This window comes from Megalops cyprinoides, chromosome 12 (genome assembly GCF_013368585.1).
Source record: "Megalops cyprinoides isolate fMegCyp1 chromosome 12, fMegCyp1.pri, whole genome shotgun sequence".
Classification (NCBI taxonomy): domain Eukaryota; kingdom Metazoa; phylum Chordata; class Actinopteri; order Elopiformes; family Megalopidae; genus Megalops; species Megalops cyprinoides.
The window spans coordinates 5,459,987-5,480,499 of NC_050594.1; the positions used below are offsets into that span (position 1 = coordinate 5,459,987).

General features: G+C 42.3%; 1 protein-coding gene across 1 annotated transcript in view; it reads left to right on the forward strand.

The window, feature by feature from the left end:
* The first annotated feature begins 1,069 nt into the window (after positions 1–1,069).
* kiz (kizuna centrosomal protein) overlaps positions 1,070–20,513 on the forward strand; it is a 41,315-nt gene continuing 21,871 nt past the window's right edge. The window contains exons 1-7 of the mRNA XM_036542305.1: positions 1,070–1,293; positions 2,388–2,450; positions 3,429–3,591; positions 8,946–9,468; positions 9,713–10,025; positions 16,768–16,887; positions 17,976–18,140. Of these exons, the coding sequence (XP_036398198.1) occupies positions 1,229–1,293; positions 2,388–2,450; positions 3,429–3,591; positions 8,946–9,468; positions 9,713–10,025; positions 16,768–16,887; positions 17,976–18,140 (1,412 nt within the window). The 5' untranslated portion in view covers positions 1,070–1,228. The remainder of the gene's footprint in view (positions 1,294–2,387; positions 2,451–3,428; positions 3,592–8,945; positions 9,469–9,712; positions 10,026–16,767; positions 16,888–17,975; positions 18,141–20,513) is intronic.

The window sequence follows — 20,513 nt, forward strand, 5'->3', positions numbered from 1 at the left end:
AGAGTGGGTCGCTTTTACACAAAAGCAGTGACCATAAACCTTCCATCTTAAAGCTGAGAAGCACTCACACAAGAAAAGGAGACAATGTGGGTGAGCAAGTCACTGTAACCTGTTTGCACTACTGGTGCACTGCTATCAGGTAGGAATTCATGCTGTCATATGGGATGAATTATGTGTCACCAAGGTTGCAGTATAGTAACAAATAGTTTCATTCTGTGCTTTACAGAGGAAATGATGCTATGTGGTTTTATCTGATGTTTCCATTAAATACCGTTACAGATGTCAAAAGGCATCAGATTGGTGTCAGAGGGTGACAAGTTGGCCGTACTTGCTGAAAATGATTGGCATACCACATGTTGCATCATGAAACACAATTGTTACCACAGGTATTAGTCTATACTTAAGGACATCTCTAAGTGAAGATACCTTCTTTTGGACAGCAAGCTGATTTTTAGACACCATTTAACTAGTATACAAAAAAGCTAGCAAGCAGGCAAACATACTGTATTTACATGTTAAACAATTACAATGACTATCTTGTCTCATTTCACTTCAATCGTTGCATATGATACACGTGTTTTGAGGTTAAGTATTAAATGATTCAGACTACAACAGATTGTTGTATAGCACATTATGGTACGTAAACATGTTCCACAGTACATTACACAGTCTCAAACAATGTAACTAGAGTAAAATGTTGCATCGGTTGCATTTTGTACATTATTTTAAAATAATGATATACAACTATGGAATTTTATTGTTAAACTTAGCCTTTTTGGTGATTTTTTTTTTTTTTTGAAAAATAAACAAACACTTACATATCAATTGTTAAACTGGAAAATATTGATGAAATTCATGCTATTGCTAGACACTAGAACTTTTCCGCATGGCACATGGTTTCAAGGGATTTCAGGCGACGGAGATAACGTTGTTTAAAGAAAAAGAGAAAGAAAACGTGCTCAACCAAGAACGCTGGCATTCTGAAGCTCCCCAAACTAATCCACCACATTGTTCTCTGCCTTACTTCTATCCTGCAAAGCTTATCTTGGGCAGAAGTCGCAGCGTCGCGCACACAGGCAAACGGTGCGGCATCAGCAGAGTCGCAAAGTCCCTCTCGTCTCCCGCGTGGTCGGACTGTTTACAAACGGTGCTTTCTGGGAAGCGGTGCTTATGACAACCGGAGTAAACACACACCACGCACCGTGGAAACCCGACACGAGAATCGGCCATGGCATTCTGCGAGAAGGGGTACTTTGAAAAGATCGGAAAGCTTCAGCAGGATCTACATGAAAGGTAAGTTTGGAATCGTTTCTTGTTTGGAAGGTTTTCCCGTTTTTCAAAATAATTCAACTTTGCGATGAAGCAGTCTATGTAGCAAGCTAAGCTCACCAAACTGCACCGAATAGGCCCGAGTGAAATCCCCGGACTGGAGTTGTGGAAGGGCTGACAATCATGCCACGTGTCGGCTATAGCTCACCAGCTAACTGGGTAGCTACTAACTGGCTAGCTACGCCTGTTTATTCTGCTAGCAAGTGTAACGTGATCGACATCAGCGCCTTCAAAGCGCGATTTTTGAAAGAGAAGCTTGCAACTAGTAACTTCACAGACATAATGATATAACTACTTAACGTTAGCCTGCAGTGGGACATTTTTGCAGTCCTTCTTGGTAGCTAAGTAGCCTTCCCCGTTGCTAATAGCCAGTTATTTGGACTATTGATTGGTGATCGTATTCTTTATAAAGCCAGCTAATTCATCATGGTAGATATTGCTGCTATAATACATAGAAACTTGCTAGCCGCGAATTTATTTGTAAATTTATTTGTAGTCCTGACTAACTAGCTGGCTAGCTAATCTAGCAATGGATGACATAGTTCGCTTGCTAGCTTTTTTGAAGTTAAAGGCATGTAGCTTGCATTTTGCTGACAGCAGGCGGGTATCGCTGTGCGGATGAGTGCATACTGGAGTTATTTCAGAAGTTAGCAAAGTTAGATAATAAAGTCAATTTGGCAAACTAGACAGCAGAAACTGCAGGAATGCATGCGTAGCCTTTATGAATCAAACGCCAGTTTATTTATCTGCTCCACCGTGCTAGTTAACGTAACGTGTTAAATTAGGATACTGATACCGTTACTGAGTTATCATGAGACGCGAAACGACATTACCTTCATTACGATTTTGTTTCATACTTACGCTAGCTATCCAGCCCGATTCAAAGAAGTAGGTTTACCGGCTAGCCAGCAAGTACTGTTTGTATAAGTTCGTTCCAGTGCTGTCCTTGAGTGAACCGATGTTGTAAGGTAGCTATCTGGCGAGCGAGTTATCAAATGGAACAATGAAGTTATTAGCCATCTATTTCTGTATAAGACGTTTGGTTTTTTGTCATACAGTGAAAAAAGGAGATTCGAGTTGGAGAGGGAACTGCTCGCCTTCCGCAGGTCTGAGAGACGCATGTAAGTATGCTAAGAATTCAGGTTTTGTCCGCATTTATTTTTCATGTGAAGTACCATGATATCAAAACTAATTAAAATAATTATTTAAAGAGCTAGCTACTTAACATTCTGATTTGACTGGCAGTTAATAACAAGCAATTTTTAAAAAGAACACCGCGCGTTAATGCTGCTAGGTAAATCAAGGGCACTACTGTTCCCTTTCGAGTATGTCATTACCTACATCACGGTATCGCGATCAGTGTAGTAATGCGGACGTACCATATACGACATTCACAGTCAAACTACAAAGTGCATTGAATGGAAGTGGCCTCCTTTTATAGGTACAGACTGTCCGTATAGCACAGGCCTGCGTGTTAAACTGCACTGTAAACAAGACAAAGACCGGTGTTCTGTTGACAGGGAAATAAATGCACGCTCTCAGGCGGGAGAATAAGCCTTTTCTACCACTTCTGTGCAAAAAAGTGTCCATATGTTGTTTGTATGACACTTGACCTTTGGAACTTTTCTTTTAAAACAATTAGAGAAGTAACTTTGCGAAATGCTGTTTGCATCTCATTAAACGTTGATATGATGGCACTTGGTACAAGGGCTCTAAACCCCTCTGCATTAAATATGATGGGCATGTTGGTTTCATTTAATCCATGGCATAAACAAACTCTGTTTTGGACGTACGATGCAGGGCAAGTGAATATGAATTCGTGCAAGTGTTACAGGTTAACGAAACCATTTGTGCCTTATTGATCCTAATGCTGTCGGGTTTCTGTAGTCTCAAAATATTTGGGCAAGTTTTTCTTTTTTTTTGGCAGGTTAGCTTCACAACAGCCATTTGGCCTTGTGCTAAAAGAATCTAATTTGTTACCCCCTGATAATCTTTAGAAAGGAATACAGGTCCAGTATATAATAGATCTAACCCTTCAAATGAAAGAATACATCTTTTAATGGTGTTTCTTTTTTCCCCTTTTTTTTTTTTGCTTTCAGCTCACAGATAAGGAACGGCAAACTGCGCGGTTATCTGAAGGAGATATGCGAAAGGGAAAATCGAGCTAAGACAAGGAACCTCGAGCTTCGAAAAGATATGGAGCGAATAGAACTGCATATGAAAGAGCTACGCAGCACCCACATCGTTCTGCATCAAAAGAAGGTAAAGCATCAGGACACGAACCGCAGGTTACATCGACACCACCGTGTAGGACATTTATACACGGCCCCATAGCAATTATGATGAGTAGAAGTTCACATGTACATTTTGTGATAAGATAGTAAGAACACATATTTCAGAATTCTATGGTGTACTGTATGTAAATTATGATCTCTAAACATAAGCCTTCTCATATAAAACTGGTTACTTGTTTAGGCTACGCTTAGTTTTACGCAAGACGCAACACTTTGTTACAAGAAGAGCTCTGGGTCAAAGTGGACAATCTCAGTCTGTACCGAATGGGCCTGTTCCCAACCGAACCCGTTCAGGGGCGCGTGTAAGAGGAGGGCGCAGTCCTCAAAACTGCAGAGGTATCGGAGGGTCGCTGTCTCCAGGGTAACGGAGGTCGCAGAGGGAAGGCCTGCGGATTCTGAACCGCTTCCTGCCTGTAGCAGTACACCCGCGCAAGTCGCAAGTTGAGCCCTCCGCACGGCCTTCGCATCTTTGTACATCTCTGAGCTCCGCACTGAATTCAGGAGAAAGTCGTCACAGCCCCACCTCCTCCACCCCCCCCAGGGGAATTATGTGCTTCTCAGCCCACGGAGAAGTTTATTCTTCCGAATCAAATTTCTGGCGAATAGTCACACTCACAGAGCCAACATGTTCAATAGCCTTTTAAGAAATACAGTGCACGGAAATTAAAACACTTTTAATGATGAAAAAGCTGGATGTAGGGTTCGATGGAGAAATACACTTGATTCACACGTTTAAAGAGTTATGATTCTTAACTTGAATGCGTGTTTCTTGAAAACTGATATCAAAAGAGATGGATAAAGGGGTGCCGATGGCACTTCCGTGTGCTTGAACGACCCCTCGGCTTCATGCTTTGTTGTTTCAAACGCATGGGCTGCACTGTGAAGCCTTCCATCTAATTAAGTGTTGGCTAAAACTAGAATGTGAAGTGATTGTCTTTTGGAATTTAGATCATTTGCAAAAGCATAACCCCCTTCTTTTTATGAAGGCTTTTTCTGTCATGTCTTGCTTTTTGTGTAGCACTATTATAAAGCAACACTTTGCTTGCTCAAAGGAAAGGAATGCTCTCAGTGCATATCAGACTCTTTGGTTAAACTGGGTGCTTTGGCAGCAATTAAAATAATCTTAATTGGAACCAGTTTCAGAGCATTGTTGTGCAAGGGAGATACAGAGCGTATTCCACTAGGAAGCATTTAGGGAGAGAGTAGAACTGTGGAGAGAGTAACCTGTGCCATTGCACTTCAGTTGTAAAGCTATGTTGGGACTGTTGTCACCATGGAGATTGCTATGTTTGATTAAATGCACAGGTTATAACATAATTCAATGAATGCCCATTAGGTGAAACATTTCCCAGTTTTTTGGGTGGGAGGGTTGGGTCCTTTTGTGCAGTTTTCTTTTTTTTTTTTTGAAATGGAAGCATGAAGCTCTTCACTGCATTATGTTGGATACTTTTGGGTCCTACATACCCAAAAGCATTCAGTTAACAAACTTGTTGTTTTGGCTCTTGTGCGGTCAGTGTTTGCGCCATATTGTCCTTTATCTTCAAAAAATTATGCACTCATTTGCTGTAAGTAGCAGCAATAAATTCTGCAATTTATCATTGCAAGACAACATAAAGGACAATGGTAGGCTCATCGTGGGTCATACCCAAGTGAGATTATGATTTAGAGCCAAATTACAGTGCTTCAAATCTTAGTGTCATATTTATACAATCAGTTAATTGCCCAATTTACAGAAATTGTGAAGTGGCACAAAGTCTGTTAACTTGTTGTCAACCTCCCTCCTCCTCATTGTCACTGTCCTTCTGGGTCTGGTTATTATTTATTTATTTATTCCTCATTATAAGAAAATAATTACTAACAACAGGCTACCACCTATTTGGTTGTATTGTAATATTTGTGTTGACCTTTAGTTCTAAATCTTTTATCTTCTCTTTTTTAACCACATTAATGGATATTATGCAAAATTTGTTTTATACCTACTGTATTAATAGAATTTTTGGACACAGCTGAGCTCTTATATTTTCTTTTAAAACAGATGTCACACAAATAAATTATCAAGACATAACACACTTTTCCCGCTAAAAGTATGTTTGGCGAAAATACAATTCCTATCTATACAAATGCACACTCTTTTCATTTTTAAATAGCTCTTTCATTTATTACTATAATTACTACAATTCCTGTTGTTATTGTGATTGTCATTATTTGCCGATGAAATAGTGCAAATAGATAACATTTTGCAATATTGATAAATGGATGGCACATTTACTTGCACTTGTTAGTATTGTCTTTGGTAAATGGTCGGGTGCGTTGGAGTTAATCTCTCTGCCCTTAACTGCGCCATTAGACTGTTTAATTGGAGTTAGGATTAGGGAAGACAGTCTGGCTACTCAGATAATTGATTAAGAGGGTTGGCAGTCAATGTCTGGGGTACTCTGTGGGGAATACCCGTGATGTCTGCCATTTGACACCGAATCTCACTAGGTTTTGTTTTACTGAAGGTTTTCATGAGCGCCTTAAACGCTCGTAAACAAGCCAATTCGCAACAATTTTTGTTCAGTTTTGAAAAATGATTCCAGAAAATCAGTGGCGCGTTTATTGTTTTAGTAAAACAAACCGTGATAAAAAAAAAATCTTTGTACTTTGCGGAACAATATTTTAAATAATTTCAAAACCAAAATACTTAAATATATTTTAAATCTATGTACTGGGCCTGTTTGTTTTAAATTAATAGAGCATGGTGAATTGCAAGTTTAAGAAGACAAAATAACCAAGTATACACAAATATGTCAGATTTGTGGATTCTTTTATTTGTACTCAGTATTAAACCTTTGAACTCGAGAAATAGTCATTCGTTTTCTGTAAATGTTTTACTGGTATTTGTTGAGGTGAAATGTTGGAATCGTATCACAAGACTCACTGCCGTAAAGGGGAAATATACAGCGGGTAGAAGGAGATCGCAAAGGCAAGGGAACCTGAAGCCATTTAATGTCGATTAACTGTGACGATATCGTGTAACGTTTTAAAGGAGTTGCGTCGGCTGCGGCTCTGTACTCCTTAGTCTTTGCTCAAATGAATGCGGAGACGTGTAATATGTTAAATACATTTCGTCAGTCTCAAAGAAAAAGAAAACCGGAGACGCACCGTGTCATTGCGTCTTGCGGCAGTACTTTTCTGTCAGCCGTTTCACGCGGTGAATACAGGAAGCGCTACGAGCATGGCCAGGCATTCTCAAACAACGCGCCTAATCTAATGTTCTTAGAAGACCCCTGGTGTAATTACTGTGCGATTGTCTTTGAACGTTAAAAGGATGTTCCGCTTTTAAAAGGCTTATCCTGTTGGAGGAAACGTTTAGGCTCCCGCTTCTAGGTTTCTGTTTCATTTCGAGCCTCGGAATACAAAAGTAAAAATTCTGTGATCGGGGAGGGGGACTTTATGAGAGCAGGCTGACTGTCTTTTTACGCAGTTGTGCCATTTGAGAATTTCTGAATTGCGGCAGCCGTGGAGCGTTTTCAGACTCTCTCGCCCCCGTGCAAGAAACGGGTGAAGGAAAAAAAAATCTCCCGTTTGTTTCATTTGATAATTGGGAAACGACAACAAAGAAGAACAGATGAATCTGTCCCCCTCCGCCCACCACCACCCTTTCGCAATCTGCGTTTTCCCGGCTAGCGACAATAAACAAAAGTAGACATTATGCAGAGCAATCTGTGAAAAGGGGAGTACGTTTAGCCGTGTATCTGTAATAATGCAGGTGTCTAATCCTGGCTGTTGCATCTGTATAAATGATGTAGTTCAAGCCCATAGCTGCTTATTCCTTCACTTAAAGCAGCTAAAGCTCTTTTAGATGAAATGTCGAAGACATCTCATAATAACTTGGAGCATGCTGTCTAGAGCAGTCACTTGTGACTATGAGCAAAACCCCCCTCAGCTTGCAGATATTGTAATGAGCAAAACGGTACCATCACTCCATTATGCATACAAGCCATTGCTGGCAGTGTGCATGTCCCTTAGGCAGCAGCATTCATTAAGGAAAGCTTACCGGGCTGAAAGCTGGAGACAGATGATAACGGGATATGATTTTCATATTTAATACATTCCTTGGAAGAGCACGCGCGTGCCACAGATTGATAGAAGAATCAATTGCTACTTTAGTGAAACACTTTCTGCATTGCCCTGCAGCTACCGATGGAATCACTCAGCCAAGAAATTAACTTTTCCTCTTTTTTACCTACTTTGTGGATCTGCTGGGCAGACTGCATGGTTTACAGTGAATGTTATTAAGCAGCTAACTGTTTGGTATTTAAGACTCTTATCAGAAAAGAAACAGAAGCCCTGCTTTTTGTTATTATGTTGGGTGGAAGGTTTTTAGCTTTTTCTCCCCCTCCCTCTGTGCCATAGCAGACATGAATCAGAACTCACGTAAAGGATTGTTAATAAGATTAAAAGTTAAAAACATTGATCTCGTAACATTCTTCTGAAAGACGGTTTAAAAAAAACGAAATCCAACCTTGACCCACATAAACTGTCAACGTCCTTTAACAGAAAAAAGTGATACTTTCAAACACTGTAGAACTGATTTTTTTTTTTAAAGGAACACTGCGACCTGTGTCATGAGTGTTGAATTTTAGGAGACATTTAGCTTGTGAACAGGAGAATAGGATGTGCAAGCCAATACACCTAAAGAGCGATGTTAGAGAGAATGAGGGCGTGTGATAAAGTCAGCTTAAAAAATATGCCATAGCCCAGTGGTGGAGAATGCCCTTGACTGTTCAATACCTTTTTACAATTTCTTTGTTCAATTTATTATTTTGATGATTCCAAACTTCCCTAATATGAAATGATGGATTACAATGAATATGACACTGTATCTGTCATATTTTTTTTTCTTTTTTGTAATGAGGCAGCTTTAATACCTTAAAAATGAACTGTCCTTGTCCAAATTATAATGGGAGCTGGAACTGTTTCTGAAACCAGTGTACAGGATCAATGCAGCAGTATTTCTTTGTCTGATATTATTACTGAACACCACACTTTCTAGTAATAAGGAAATATCTCCACACCATGCAAAAACTCTGTGCAAGTGTGTAGAGTATAGTAAAAGAAATGAACCAAACTTCTGCACACTGTGGTCTTTGCAAATCTCATTTAAAAAGCTAAGAAGTATAGCTTTTTTAGCTCATCTTATTGAATGAGTTTTTCAAAGACCAATGTGTGGAAGCATCAATACCTTTAATCAGAACTTGCTCACAATGCTCATTTTTATTGGTATATGATACCAGTGCTTCAAAGCTCAGCACACATTTCAAATTGATCTCTTCCCAGGAAAAAGTGCTGCAAGGACCAGCATGCAAAAACTCCTCTTTGCCCCTGACCAGGGGCCTGTACCAGCCTGCCACCATCTTCATGGGCCGCCAGACCGTTAGGGTTTCATCGGAACTGGCTCCGGCTGCAAGGACAGCCTTCGTTCAGCCACCGAAGCCCGACTGGTTCTCGAACACCGCAGAAAGGTCGGAAAGTGGCGTACAGAGCGACTCCACAATTTTGCAGAAGGATGCTGATGATGTTTTGGATGGCGGCCACTTCTCCACTGGCAGGAAGAAGAGCGAGAGAAAAGGAAGAACCGCAGCGGCCTTTGACTTCACAGTGACTGCGACCGGGCTAGGCGTGGAGTCATTTGCACCCCCCGTGACCTCGATGGAGGCAGAGAAAATGGTGCCGCCCCCAACCGTTCTTAGTCGCAACGCGGCCGGGAGTCCACCTGCGGAAAGAGGCCTGGCTGCCTCCTCAAACCACATAGCCACGGAGGATGAAGGGGGAAGTTTACCTCCCGCAAAAGAATGCCAAGGTAGTGTAGATTTGTGCTTTGTTTCAAAGAAATGGTTGGTCTGTTTCAGAAATACGAATACATCCTTACAGACTGGTATAGTGAATGTTGTTGTGTCAGCAGTAATAATTGGAAAGAAGGAACTGGCCTGGAGTGGGAGCCATTTTAAAGCCTTTTGTGGTTGTTGAGATTCAGTATTTACCTGTTGCTTAGAATTGTGACAATCGCCCCGTTAACAATAACCTTAACATGACTCCTTTTTCAGATGTGGAGAGCGATGGTATTTCGAGCTCAAGTGTTGACATAGACACCTCTGTAAACACAGAAAGTGAGCTCTCTCTCACTCTGAGCGACGATGAAGATGTGGCCTTCTCACCTGAGGACTTGGCTCACCCAGATGCCCACAGAAAAAAGACTGGCATACCCAGGGGCTTAGCCAAAAACACTGGCACACCCAGGGGCACAGGCCACCGTAGCAACAGCACACATGCAGGGTCAAAGGACACAGAAGGGTCAGAGGTCGGAGGAGAATGCAGACGGGACGTAGCACCATTACCATCAGAGCCAGCTGCAGTGGGGTAAGTATGGACTGGTCTGAATGTACCAGTCATGTTCAGTTCACATTATTGACCAACGTGCAAAGAAGGGGATCTGTCATTCGTGCACAGTGTTTTGGCTAGGTGGTTTATTCTAGCGGAAATGATTTAGCGGGAACTGATTCAGCCTAATCCTTAGCTGTGGCCACACAACTTTTCCCTTGCCACACGGTTGCCCATCCTGGTGTGATTTCAGTCATGTTGCTTAGCAATTTGTACCCGTCAGAGCAGGCGGCTGCTGGTCCTCGCTGACCGACCCATAGGCCCACCCCGGAGCCTCCTGCTCGGGTCAGTGTTGCTATGGACGCATGAAAAGCTGCGGCGATCACAAACGATTGGTGGCAGCCCGGGGGTGGAGCCCGGCGAGGAGCGGAAGAACTCTTTTAAAGCTGTTAAAGCCTTGTGTGCTTCATCGAGTTGACAATAAATTGGATTTGGACAAGCCCTGGACAAGCTACTTAGCCTTGTGTCTTCGACTGGATTGGCCACTTAAGCGGTTGTGGAAAAGATTGAGTTTCTTGGTCCACCGCAGCCCCCGCACAAGTTGCCAGCGAGGCTGAAGGTCCAAGCATTGGCCATAAACGGTTTTGTGGACAATACTTTTGCTGTAGGTGTTGAGTAGTGAATGGCTTTATTTGGATGATTAATAACTTTGTGGTCACAAAGTGATTATTGGCACGGATCTACCCGGAAACGGCGCTCATGCACTGCCAACAGGAACCGTGCCTGTTCAGGCTCCATCTTGGTTTCAGGAAACAATGTGTGCCTGTGCCTTATCTCCTGACACCTTGACACCCCTTACCTGGAGTGAGGTCTGATTTAGTGTAACAGATCAATGCTAGACACTATGGTGGTTCTTACAGCTCGTTTTTTAGCACTGTCTGTGTTACACTAGGGAAGATTTTCCTTATGATCAGGTTAAGCGATATGTACTGGCTCATAGCGGATTGTCTGTATGCTGATGTTGCTACTGTTTTTCAGCTTGTTGTTCTTATCAGTAGTCTGCTCTTGTTAATCAGTACCTGTTTTCTTGTTCTTGCCACTCTCATGGCAGGCTATATATGTATATGGTCTGTAAGTAGTTCACCTCAGCTTGAAGGCCTTTTAAGCTGCTCTGCAAAACGGCGTCCACCAAATGATTGAATAATACGTAATATAACAGTGATAGTAACTTATAAGCACGATGCGCCTCTCGTGTCAGACCCCACCCGGACGTTTTCCTGGCTATTTTTGCGTATGCATTTCCCCGGCGGTGTATCCGCGTGCGGTGAGAGGGGCTAATCAGGCTTGCAGCGGAGGGAGGCGGCGCCGCGGCACAGCACTGATGCAGGGCTGAGCCCGACTGGCCAGCGCCGCTAATGTGCGGAGGTGATAAGCACTCAAGGGACCTGCAGGAGACGCAAGCCAGTCCAAGCCCCAGATCTGCAGCTGGCAGCTGATAATGAGGAGGTGGTCGGGGGTTTTGTGTTCGTGTTCGTGTGCGTGTGCGCCGCGCGTGTGTGTGTCTGTGTGTGTGTGAGAGGGAGGAGTTTGGCTAAAGACTGATTTCAGTACAGCACGTCTTGTAGGAAATGCCCAAGACCTCCACGTCCAACATACTATGCAAAGTCGTTTTAGCTTGAGAGGGGTGGGAGGATAGAGACTGCCCCTGTTTAGTCAACTAACTACTTTAGCAGGTGTGTTAAGCTACGGAATTGAACCCGTGTAGATAAGGAGGTTTGCGCTAATAATAATAATAAAAAAAAAAAAACACTGTGAATTTCTTAATCCCTCCGACAAGTGACCCCCCTTTTGGAAGATCGGCCTAAGAGTTCAGAGCTCCCCATAAAGCCCTGCATGGGGTGATGTGGACACGCCCAAGTGTAGCCAAATGCGCAGAGCCATCATAACAGCCGACCTTTATGCCAGTCACAGCAATGCGATGTTTTTAGCACATGGTTTGGTTAGAGTGTTTTTTCGGTTAGTTTTTTTTTTTTTTTTTTTTTTTTAAATGAGGTTTTTATTGCCCCACCCCCACCTTCCTTCTTAGCTGTTCATCGCCTGCATGAATAGGCTGCAGGACTGATTTGGCACAGACGATCCACATGTGGATTAGACGCCACTGCAGAGACGAGACGTTGCCGTTTGACTGTGTTTGCCGTGCAGGAAGGATTTTTATTGCATATGAATGCTTGTCAGACATTTGCAAGTTTTTTTTTGTTCATTTTTCTTATTACTGCATAAAAAGATGAAATTTAACCATTTATATTTTTCCTCCTTTTTGGATGAGTTTGACTATTAATGTAATTATTAAATTAAGCATGGTATAAAACTCTCAAGGCATTAAACTCATGAGGGTTTGTTTTTTCTGTTTGCATTACATTTATGAACTCAAGGATTTGTTTTACTATTTCCATTATATTTGTATTAAAATAAAACATGCTGTGCAAACACATTATTCACTCAACCAAGTCTAAGTAGTTGTACCATCATCTCCTGAAATTGCATAATTTCTGTCGAATAAATTCTTTTTTTCTCCATCTTTTTTCTTTTTTTTCTTTCCCTGCTTTTTGTGTTTTCTTTTTCTGTTTTTCTCTTTCTTTGTTTTATTCTTCTTGTTTGTCTTTCTTTCTCTTTATTTGGATTTACTGTGTGCTCATAGCCAAGGCCTCTCACAGCTGAATTTTGATGCTAAATTTACCATTACCCTCAGATGACAGTAAGCATGCATTAATACCTTATTAGGTCGCACCCTTCCCAGCATCATATTCTCTCCAACATTGCCTCTGTGCATTTATGAAATCATATTCGTCGCTCCTGCCGCGTCTACGAGATCAACAGTAATTTAAGTTGAGCTCCTGCATTAATATTTCAGTTTTTTTTTTTGTGAAGAAAAAAAAACATTAACAATTGAGCCAGACATTTATTTTAAGGAGAAGCATTTTATGTGTGACAAACAGCCCCGTCTGCCTAAATGCAAAGGCGTGACCTTTGAGAGACTCTTGCGGGAGAACAGTGCGCGGGGCATTGTTAGCGCGGCACGGCTTTGATGTAAAGCTCCGCGAATCCGGGTGCGCGCGGCGCCGGCGGCGTGGCTTCACCGCGCGCTCCGCCGCGACGGGGTCAAGGTTACCGTTTATATCGCTGTTTTCATTCAGCTCACAGGGAGAAAAAAAACAAGGCCGTGCAATTCATTCAATTATTCCATTATAATTCGTGCGGGTGTGACCCGACAGAGGGAGATGCGAAGCACCCCCTCGGCCCTTACCACAATGGCCCCAATCCAGCTTTTTTCCAAGCAAGTTTGCCACATCCGCCTGTGTGCCGTGCATGTTTTACATAAAGCTCGTGTAGTTTGTATGATATGTCATTGTAAATTATTATAGGTTAACAGAGGTCACTGCCAGTATGTTGTATGCTTAAAAAGTATGTGAGTGTGTGTGTGTGTGTGTGTGTGTGTGTGTGTAAACATACAGCATATTAGCAGAATTAATAATAATGAATGTTAATAATAATTCATTAAAAGTAATATACCTAAATTGTCTTTACAAATTGCTGTAGTGCCAAATAAAATATAAATTATTAATCTAAATAAAAATATGTACCATTTATTTGCCGTTTCCTTGAATAAAAATGATGCAATGAAAATGAACATAAACACACATGACCGGCTCATTGGATTCTGCGTGGTTGCTCACTGCTCATCAGACCGTCCGCACGTCTTGTTTGGACAGCTCCTCATTTCGAGTACCGTGGGCCGGTAATCGGGGGGGTAAAGGGATATAAAACGCTTGACGTCTTTCTGCTGATGGAGTCACCGCCCATGGGCTGTCAGCCTTCAGCCGACCGAATCACTCACCTGTTGTCACACAGAGGATCTCCTCATAGCTGGCCCCACCCCCACAACAAATAAATATTTATTTAGAATTTACCAATACTGTGAAGGTGTGTCTGAGAGCAAATACTGCCCAGGGGGATGCCCTGTTAACATTGTAACCAATGCCATGTCATATTTGTTTAGAAATGTAGTCACCCCCTACCAGCTAATTATAGTCATAATTGCTGTAGTAGTTTGACGTCTGCAACACTTCTGTTTTGATTGATGGTGTGTGTGTGTGTGTGTGTGTGTGTGTGTATAAAACACACACACACGCACACACACACACTGAAACACACGCACGCACACACACAGCAGGATTTAAGGCTTGGGCAGTAGTGGTGTTTCTGAAGTGTGCTGCTACATGTTTAGATTCGTGTGAGCTTCACTCAGAGACCACTGCACGGGCGAAAGGGGAGGCGAATTGCTTCCGCTCGTGCTGCTGACAGCATTGGCGTATTTTCTCTAACGCCGTGCTTGTTTTGACGCTAACTCCCTCCCATTCCTCAAAGGGAAGCCCCTCAGGGCCAATCCCGTGGCTGCGTGGCTTATTAACATATTACGCCCCTTTGTTCCTTTCATCAGCGTACGAAAAAAGCATGAAAGGAAACACCTTTCTTTTTTTTTTTAAATTTGACCTGACGTGAATCGCGCTTGTGGGATGGCTACACTCAACTCCCCCTCCCCCCAAAAAGTGATCGGGTTTCAGTCACGGGGAGGGACGGGTTCCCGGTGTGGGGCAGGGCCGAAAGCGTGGCGGGGGGGGGGGGGGTTGGACCCGACGGCACGGCGGACAGCAAACCCGTCGATCTCCGTTGTGTGCGAAACAGTCGGTTTTTTTTTTTTTTTTTTTTTGAAAGGTCTCTTTTGAAGAGCGCTGACAAATAAAGTGGAGAGAAAGATGATGACTATTTCAAGGCCCACGCTGGAGGGGGGGAAAAAGGCAGCGCTTTTGCCTGTGCTACTTCAGCTGCACTGAAGAGGACTTAGCACAGATGGATTGCGCACTACAGAATGTCATGGATATAATTCAAGCTGCCAGCTTAATCAGGATGTTACCAGGAAACAACCTGCAAAAGAGAAGGACCAATTGTTTGTTGACCTCTGACCCCCAAGCACATTATAGATTGTCATAAATTCTTTTTTTTTTCTTTTATGTTTGGAATACTCTGTTTTTTTTTTTTTTGGGGGGGGGGGGGGGGTTGGTGGTGATGTGGGGGGGGGGGGGGGGGGTGTAATTCAATGAGGGCCACCCAGAGCTTAATACACAAGAAAGAGATAGGTTCTTGGAACTCTCTGAGCACCAGGCGTATGTATTTCTCATTTTGGAGCCACAAATGACCTGATTAAAGATAAATACCCCCCTATCCCCACAAACAACAGTATTTTCTGTGGTTAGGAGGATCTTTTAGGACAAGGTATTTGCAACCGGTTAAAGTTGCCATTCATAAACATGATCTATGGCACAAACACTGCTGAACAGTGCTGTCGGTGTGCACGTGATCCATTGGGCATCACAGTCTTGATAGAGTCTGCCTGTGGTCCCACCTGTTCTAAAGCAGGAGAGACAAAAGGTATCATCTTCTGTGATTAATCTGTATTTTTATAGAATACACTCAGATATGCATATTATATACACTTGGTGGGGTAAGATCATATTTTCCCGTGTCCACATGAGCAGCGTTTTCTTCTTTGTCAAGTAAAAATAAAACACAAAAGGCTGACTAAGTTCAGATTGGGTGGGTAGCTGGTATTGTGTCGTTTTACCACACCACTCAGTTGCGTATACATTAAAAAGTGAATGTATCACAAAAAATAAACCGGATAGATGTTTATTTTTGATTGACACTGTATGTGTGTTTACAGTTGCCTGGTGAGTGTATAATATTTTTTCCCGAAGGGTGACATTTTTAAAATGTGATATTCACTGTTTTACTTTGATCTAGTGTAATGTTGCTTGAGTGCATTTTGCTGCTCTTGAAGAGGACTGAGAACAACAGGACAGAAGTTACAGATGACTGGAGGATGTTGGCCTTTGTCTCTGACTGGCATCAGCAAAAGCATCATTTTTGCAATCACAAACACCTTTTTTGTATTTGTGTTCTTTTACATGAACAGATACTGCCTTTGTGCCGTTGTTCTTTTGGTGCATGTTTATGCGGAATATCCAGTACCACTCAATCCTTTCAACATTTTTCATCTAAGTCTTGCCCCTTCACAAAACATTGTTGTTGAGAATACCTGCTGGCAGAATATACCTGGGATCAACCCTGCCCTGGGGCCTGCCGTTGGGGAAGTTCTTCAGTGATCTTACGTGCACCTTTTCCTATCTGGTGGAGCTCAGCTGAAATGGAAAAGAACGTGTAGCATCAGCAATGTGGCATCTCTGTGATGATCTGATTCTGCTTAGCAGGAAGACTGTGGCAGATCATGAGGCAGGTGTCTTCACAAGCATGAGAAGCAAATTTAAAAAAAGCAATTGTAAGCATGTAAAAGGGTTGATTAATACAAAACATCTTCCATGAGAATCTGCACTGTCCCTGAACTGCACAGCCAGTTGTTGATAGATTGTGGCATTAGAAGGCCCAACATGTAAATAGGTCGTGTCCATACAAAAACATCCCGTAGGATTGCCGAAAATTCTGCCGGTGGGCACGGCACGTGGCAAATCGGCTGGTCTGGCAGCATCTCGCTGAGATAGAGATGAAGACTTTGCACGATAAGGAAGCAGAAACATGGAGCTAAAGACGGGACTTCACGTTATGTTTGGCGGGGGGGGGGGGAGTCAAAACGATTCATAGTTTCAATGATTCATAGCAGGGTGAGTGCGGGGGAAAGAAAAGATGACGTTTTGTTGTGTGTTTTCAGACCTTCGTTGGAGGGCTTCTCTCATTTGCTGGAGAGCATTGAAGAAAGGCTCCATGAAAGCACAAGGAAGCCGTATGGAATCTCATCTATCAGCCAGCAGAATCTCAGCCGTTTGATAAGGTTTGCTTTTTTCCTTTTTTTTGGTTTTTAAGAGCCCCCTCTTTTGCCTTGTGAGTGAAAATCTTTTCATTTCAGCACGATCGGATACTGTTGATATTAACCTGCAACAAAGTATATTATCTGGTGTTTTAAGGGCCCTCACTTTAAATCAAGTGTCATTATTTGGCACCAACAACTCTTGCAATTCACCTTGGTTTTTAAGGGTCCCTGGTTTCTAATCATCCTCCTATATTGTCATAGTAACCATGCATTGTGAGTAATCATGATGGCGCTGGCATTTTATTTTTTAATACATTTCAGGAGTTGTGATGTGGTATTCATGCTTTGTTAGTGGTTGGCTGGAGTGCCGTTGTTTTTTTATATTACAAAAATACTTTAATTCAGAAAATTTTGAAATATAATTTAAAGTGGGTTTTAGTTATTCATAATTGGGTTTACCCTTTATAGTTCAACCGAAAAAAATTTAAGAACTAATACCTTGAAAATAAGGAATGAAATGTCTTTACTTTCAAGTCCTGTTGCTACTGGAAAATCCTGTAGAATGTTTTTGAGCAATATTAGAAATGCAGCAGCTGTTTCACATTGTTTGTGCACTGAGGGGGGGGGGGGATCCCCCCCAGGCTACTTCTCCTGTGGCAGTTTACAAGTAGCTAAGATTTCCTAAAATAAAGAAGCCAGAGTGTAAACATAAATTACAAGTGATAATGTTTGGTTTGGAGCCTACCTATCATGAAAATTGAGATAGTTACTGTAAATGAAATGGGTAATAATAATTAATAAGTAATAAAAAACACAGTCTCCAGCTGTTGCATAATTAAGTGCTGTATTAAGGTAAAGTGATGAAATGCTGCTGTGGAAGTCAGCGGTTCTGGAAGTGTACCAGGCATGGCCTTTGCCACCCGTATTTTTTGGCATGGGCAATTTAGATCAAGATCAGTGCAGACAGGCACGGAGCTAGCGGCCACCGTGTATTTAGACGCCGGCCGACTGGCCGAGACCACCCCCCCACACCCCCCAACAACCCCCAAACACCCCCCCCCCCCCTCGACTCCATGGAAATGGCTTACTGGGCTCTGTGTATTCGGCAGCCTTTGTGACAGGAAGGCTGGCTTGAATGACGAGGACCTTGAAGCCTGCGGAGCGGCCGTCCTTCACCAGCTCCAGAGGTTGTCATGGAGCGTGTCAAAGGGATGCCTGTTACCGGGGGATATCGTTAGCGCCAACTGGACGAGCGCGGAGGACAGGAAAATAAGGTACGGCATGCTCCGCCGCCGCCGCGCTAACCCGGGGGCCAGTTTCACTCCCATGTGAGTACTTATTTCATTTTTTTTTCTTTTTTTTTTTTTTGAATTGCAGTATCAAGTTTTATTACACGCTTTTAAAATATAAAAGGCAGCCAGCGGTGAGAGGGAGCTTTGGTTAAGAAGGTTGTCTCTTTGGATAGAACATGTGGACTATAGATAGCAAGACTGGATTCAAAGTGAGAAATGTCTCACAGTGTTGTGGGAAGTCTCTTCTGTTGCTGTTACATTTGCTCTGAGCAGCATTTCTGGCAGTATTTTGTAATCTGTTTACAAGGAACGTGAGAGAGGGAAATATTATATATACTCTCATATTGTGCAATTCCACAAAATTACTTGTATAAAATTTATCTGTAATGTGGGCCAAAAAAAAAAAATCACCACTTTACTTTCTGATGTTATACCAAGCCTTGAACACCGGAGTCTCTGGCGTTAAAACGGTAAAACCTGATGATATTTTCAACTAGTTTCCCTCTTCTGCTATAAATGCAGAACCATAATGGTGAGCAATTCAAAGCGGACATATCGGTGTTCCAGAAGAGTTCACCACACTGATCTCTGAAAGTGTCCAAATGAAACATGAAAAGATGTATGAAGGTGAATTACCCTTTTCAGGCAGCAGAGAGAGAGGGAGAGATGAGTTTCTTTTCCTTTTTGTCTGTCTCCTGGAAGAAGCAAGAAAATAGGAAACCCTTCCCATTGTCCTGGAGCTGGGTGCATATACGTCTCCAAGCACCTCAGATGTGAAAGGTCACTTCGGCAGTGTCCAATGGCAGCACTGTATGCCGTGAGTCATAAATAAACGAAGTAACCCAGCTGTGACATTCTTCCTTGATGATAAGGACCGAGTCCCTGAACTAGAGGTCTTGTGCACATAATTACACTATTGATTTCTAAGTGAGACTTTTTTTTCCCCTGTGACCGTCACCCAGGAGAATTCTGCACACTCTATTGTGATGGAGTTTTGCTTGCAGAAATAGTGGAGATGTCATAGTCATAGCCACGTATAGAATATATCGCTGTAGCGTACGCCACACTGTTGGCTTATATTAGCTGCTGGACAATGTGAAGCCTATATCCCAGGTTAGGCCGTGACCTAGGCTGTGTGTCACTGAGGTCAGGAATGATGTGAAAAGAAGATGTGAGTGTAAAATCGTCCATTCCAAATCTGTACTTTAAAAAGTGTGTGTGAGTACTCAGTAAGATCAGGTGTACTTGTCATGCTACTATGGGGAACAACTACTGAGTAAATTAAGGGAGAAAATACTGGTAAGCGGTTGGCAGGTTGATGTCTTGTAAGGTATGTTGCAAGCAAAAAGTGTCAACAAATGCCTCTAAAGTGCTTTTTATAAGCATGTTTGCTTATCAGATGGGGTGTCAGCGATGCACCTCTCTGTTTGTGAAAATAGTGCTAAAATCTAAATGAACATCACTGGTCCAGGTAGGTCTCACTGACCAGATTACAGTTTTTTGGTGCTCTTGATCATGTGATCCTAACCAGGCCAGTCGTATTATTCTTGCATAGGTTAACATGCCCAAGTCCATTCCCGTGTTTGGTAAACAAGCCACTGCCACCATATTCTCCCCAAAAGAGTCTGAAAGTCTGTAAAAGAGTTTGGACTGCAGGTGTTTTTTTTTCTCCCAAAGGAGTATGGATGACATATAGTAGATTTATGTTGCCAGGTTGTCTGAGTTTTTTGAACACTATACCTGTTGCTGCATACTTGACACTAGAGCAAATCATTTTGCCAGTGGTAGCATTTGTACCTGAAAAACAACTTTGTATTGATGACATAAGAATTATGATGTCTAAATATTTAAGTAAGCATGTAAGCGGAATTCCATCCCTCTTTGCTAATTGCCCACATCCTGCCCGCACCATTTTCTAATAACTCCTGTGCTAAAACTGTGGCCTTAATTATGGGTTACCTCATTCTGAGTCACCTTTAATGGACAAATTAGCTGGAAATGATAAAGCTGAACCAATCCATTTCACATTGGGTGTCCTTTCAGTTACTTCTTGTCTCTTTCTATATGGAGCATCTCTGTAAAATTGCCATCATTTCAGGAGGTATGTGCAGTATATTTAGGTCTTGCTCGCTGAAAGAGTCATTACCATGAGTGATAGAAAGTGATTACAGGAGGTGCTACACTGCAGAAGTTTGAAAACATATGGAACTAGTAACTAATGAATGACTGGCCTTGCCTCTTTGGCTGCTTTGTACATATCACCATGTTTAGCTTGTGCCCAACATTTTATGTGGCACTTAGGATCAAAAATAATTGCAATTGGAGTTTAGCATTCAGCTCTATGGAAAAAAAAAA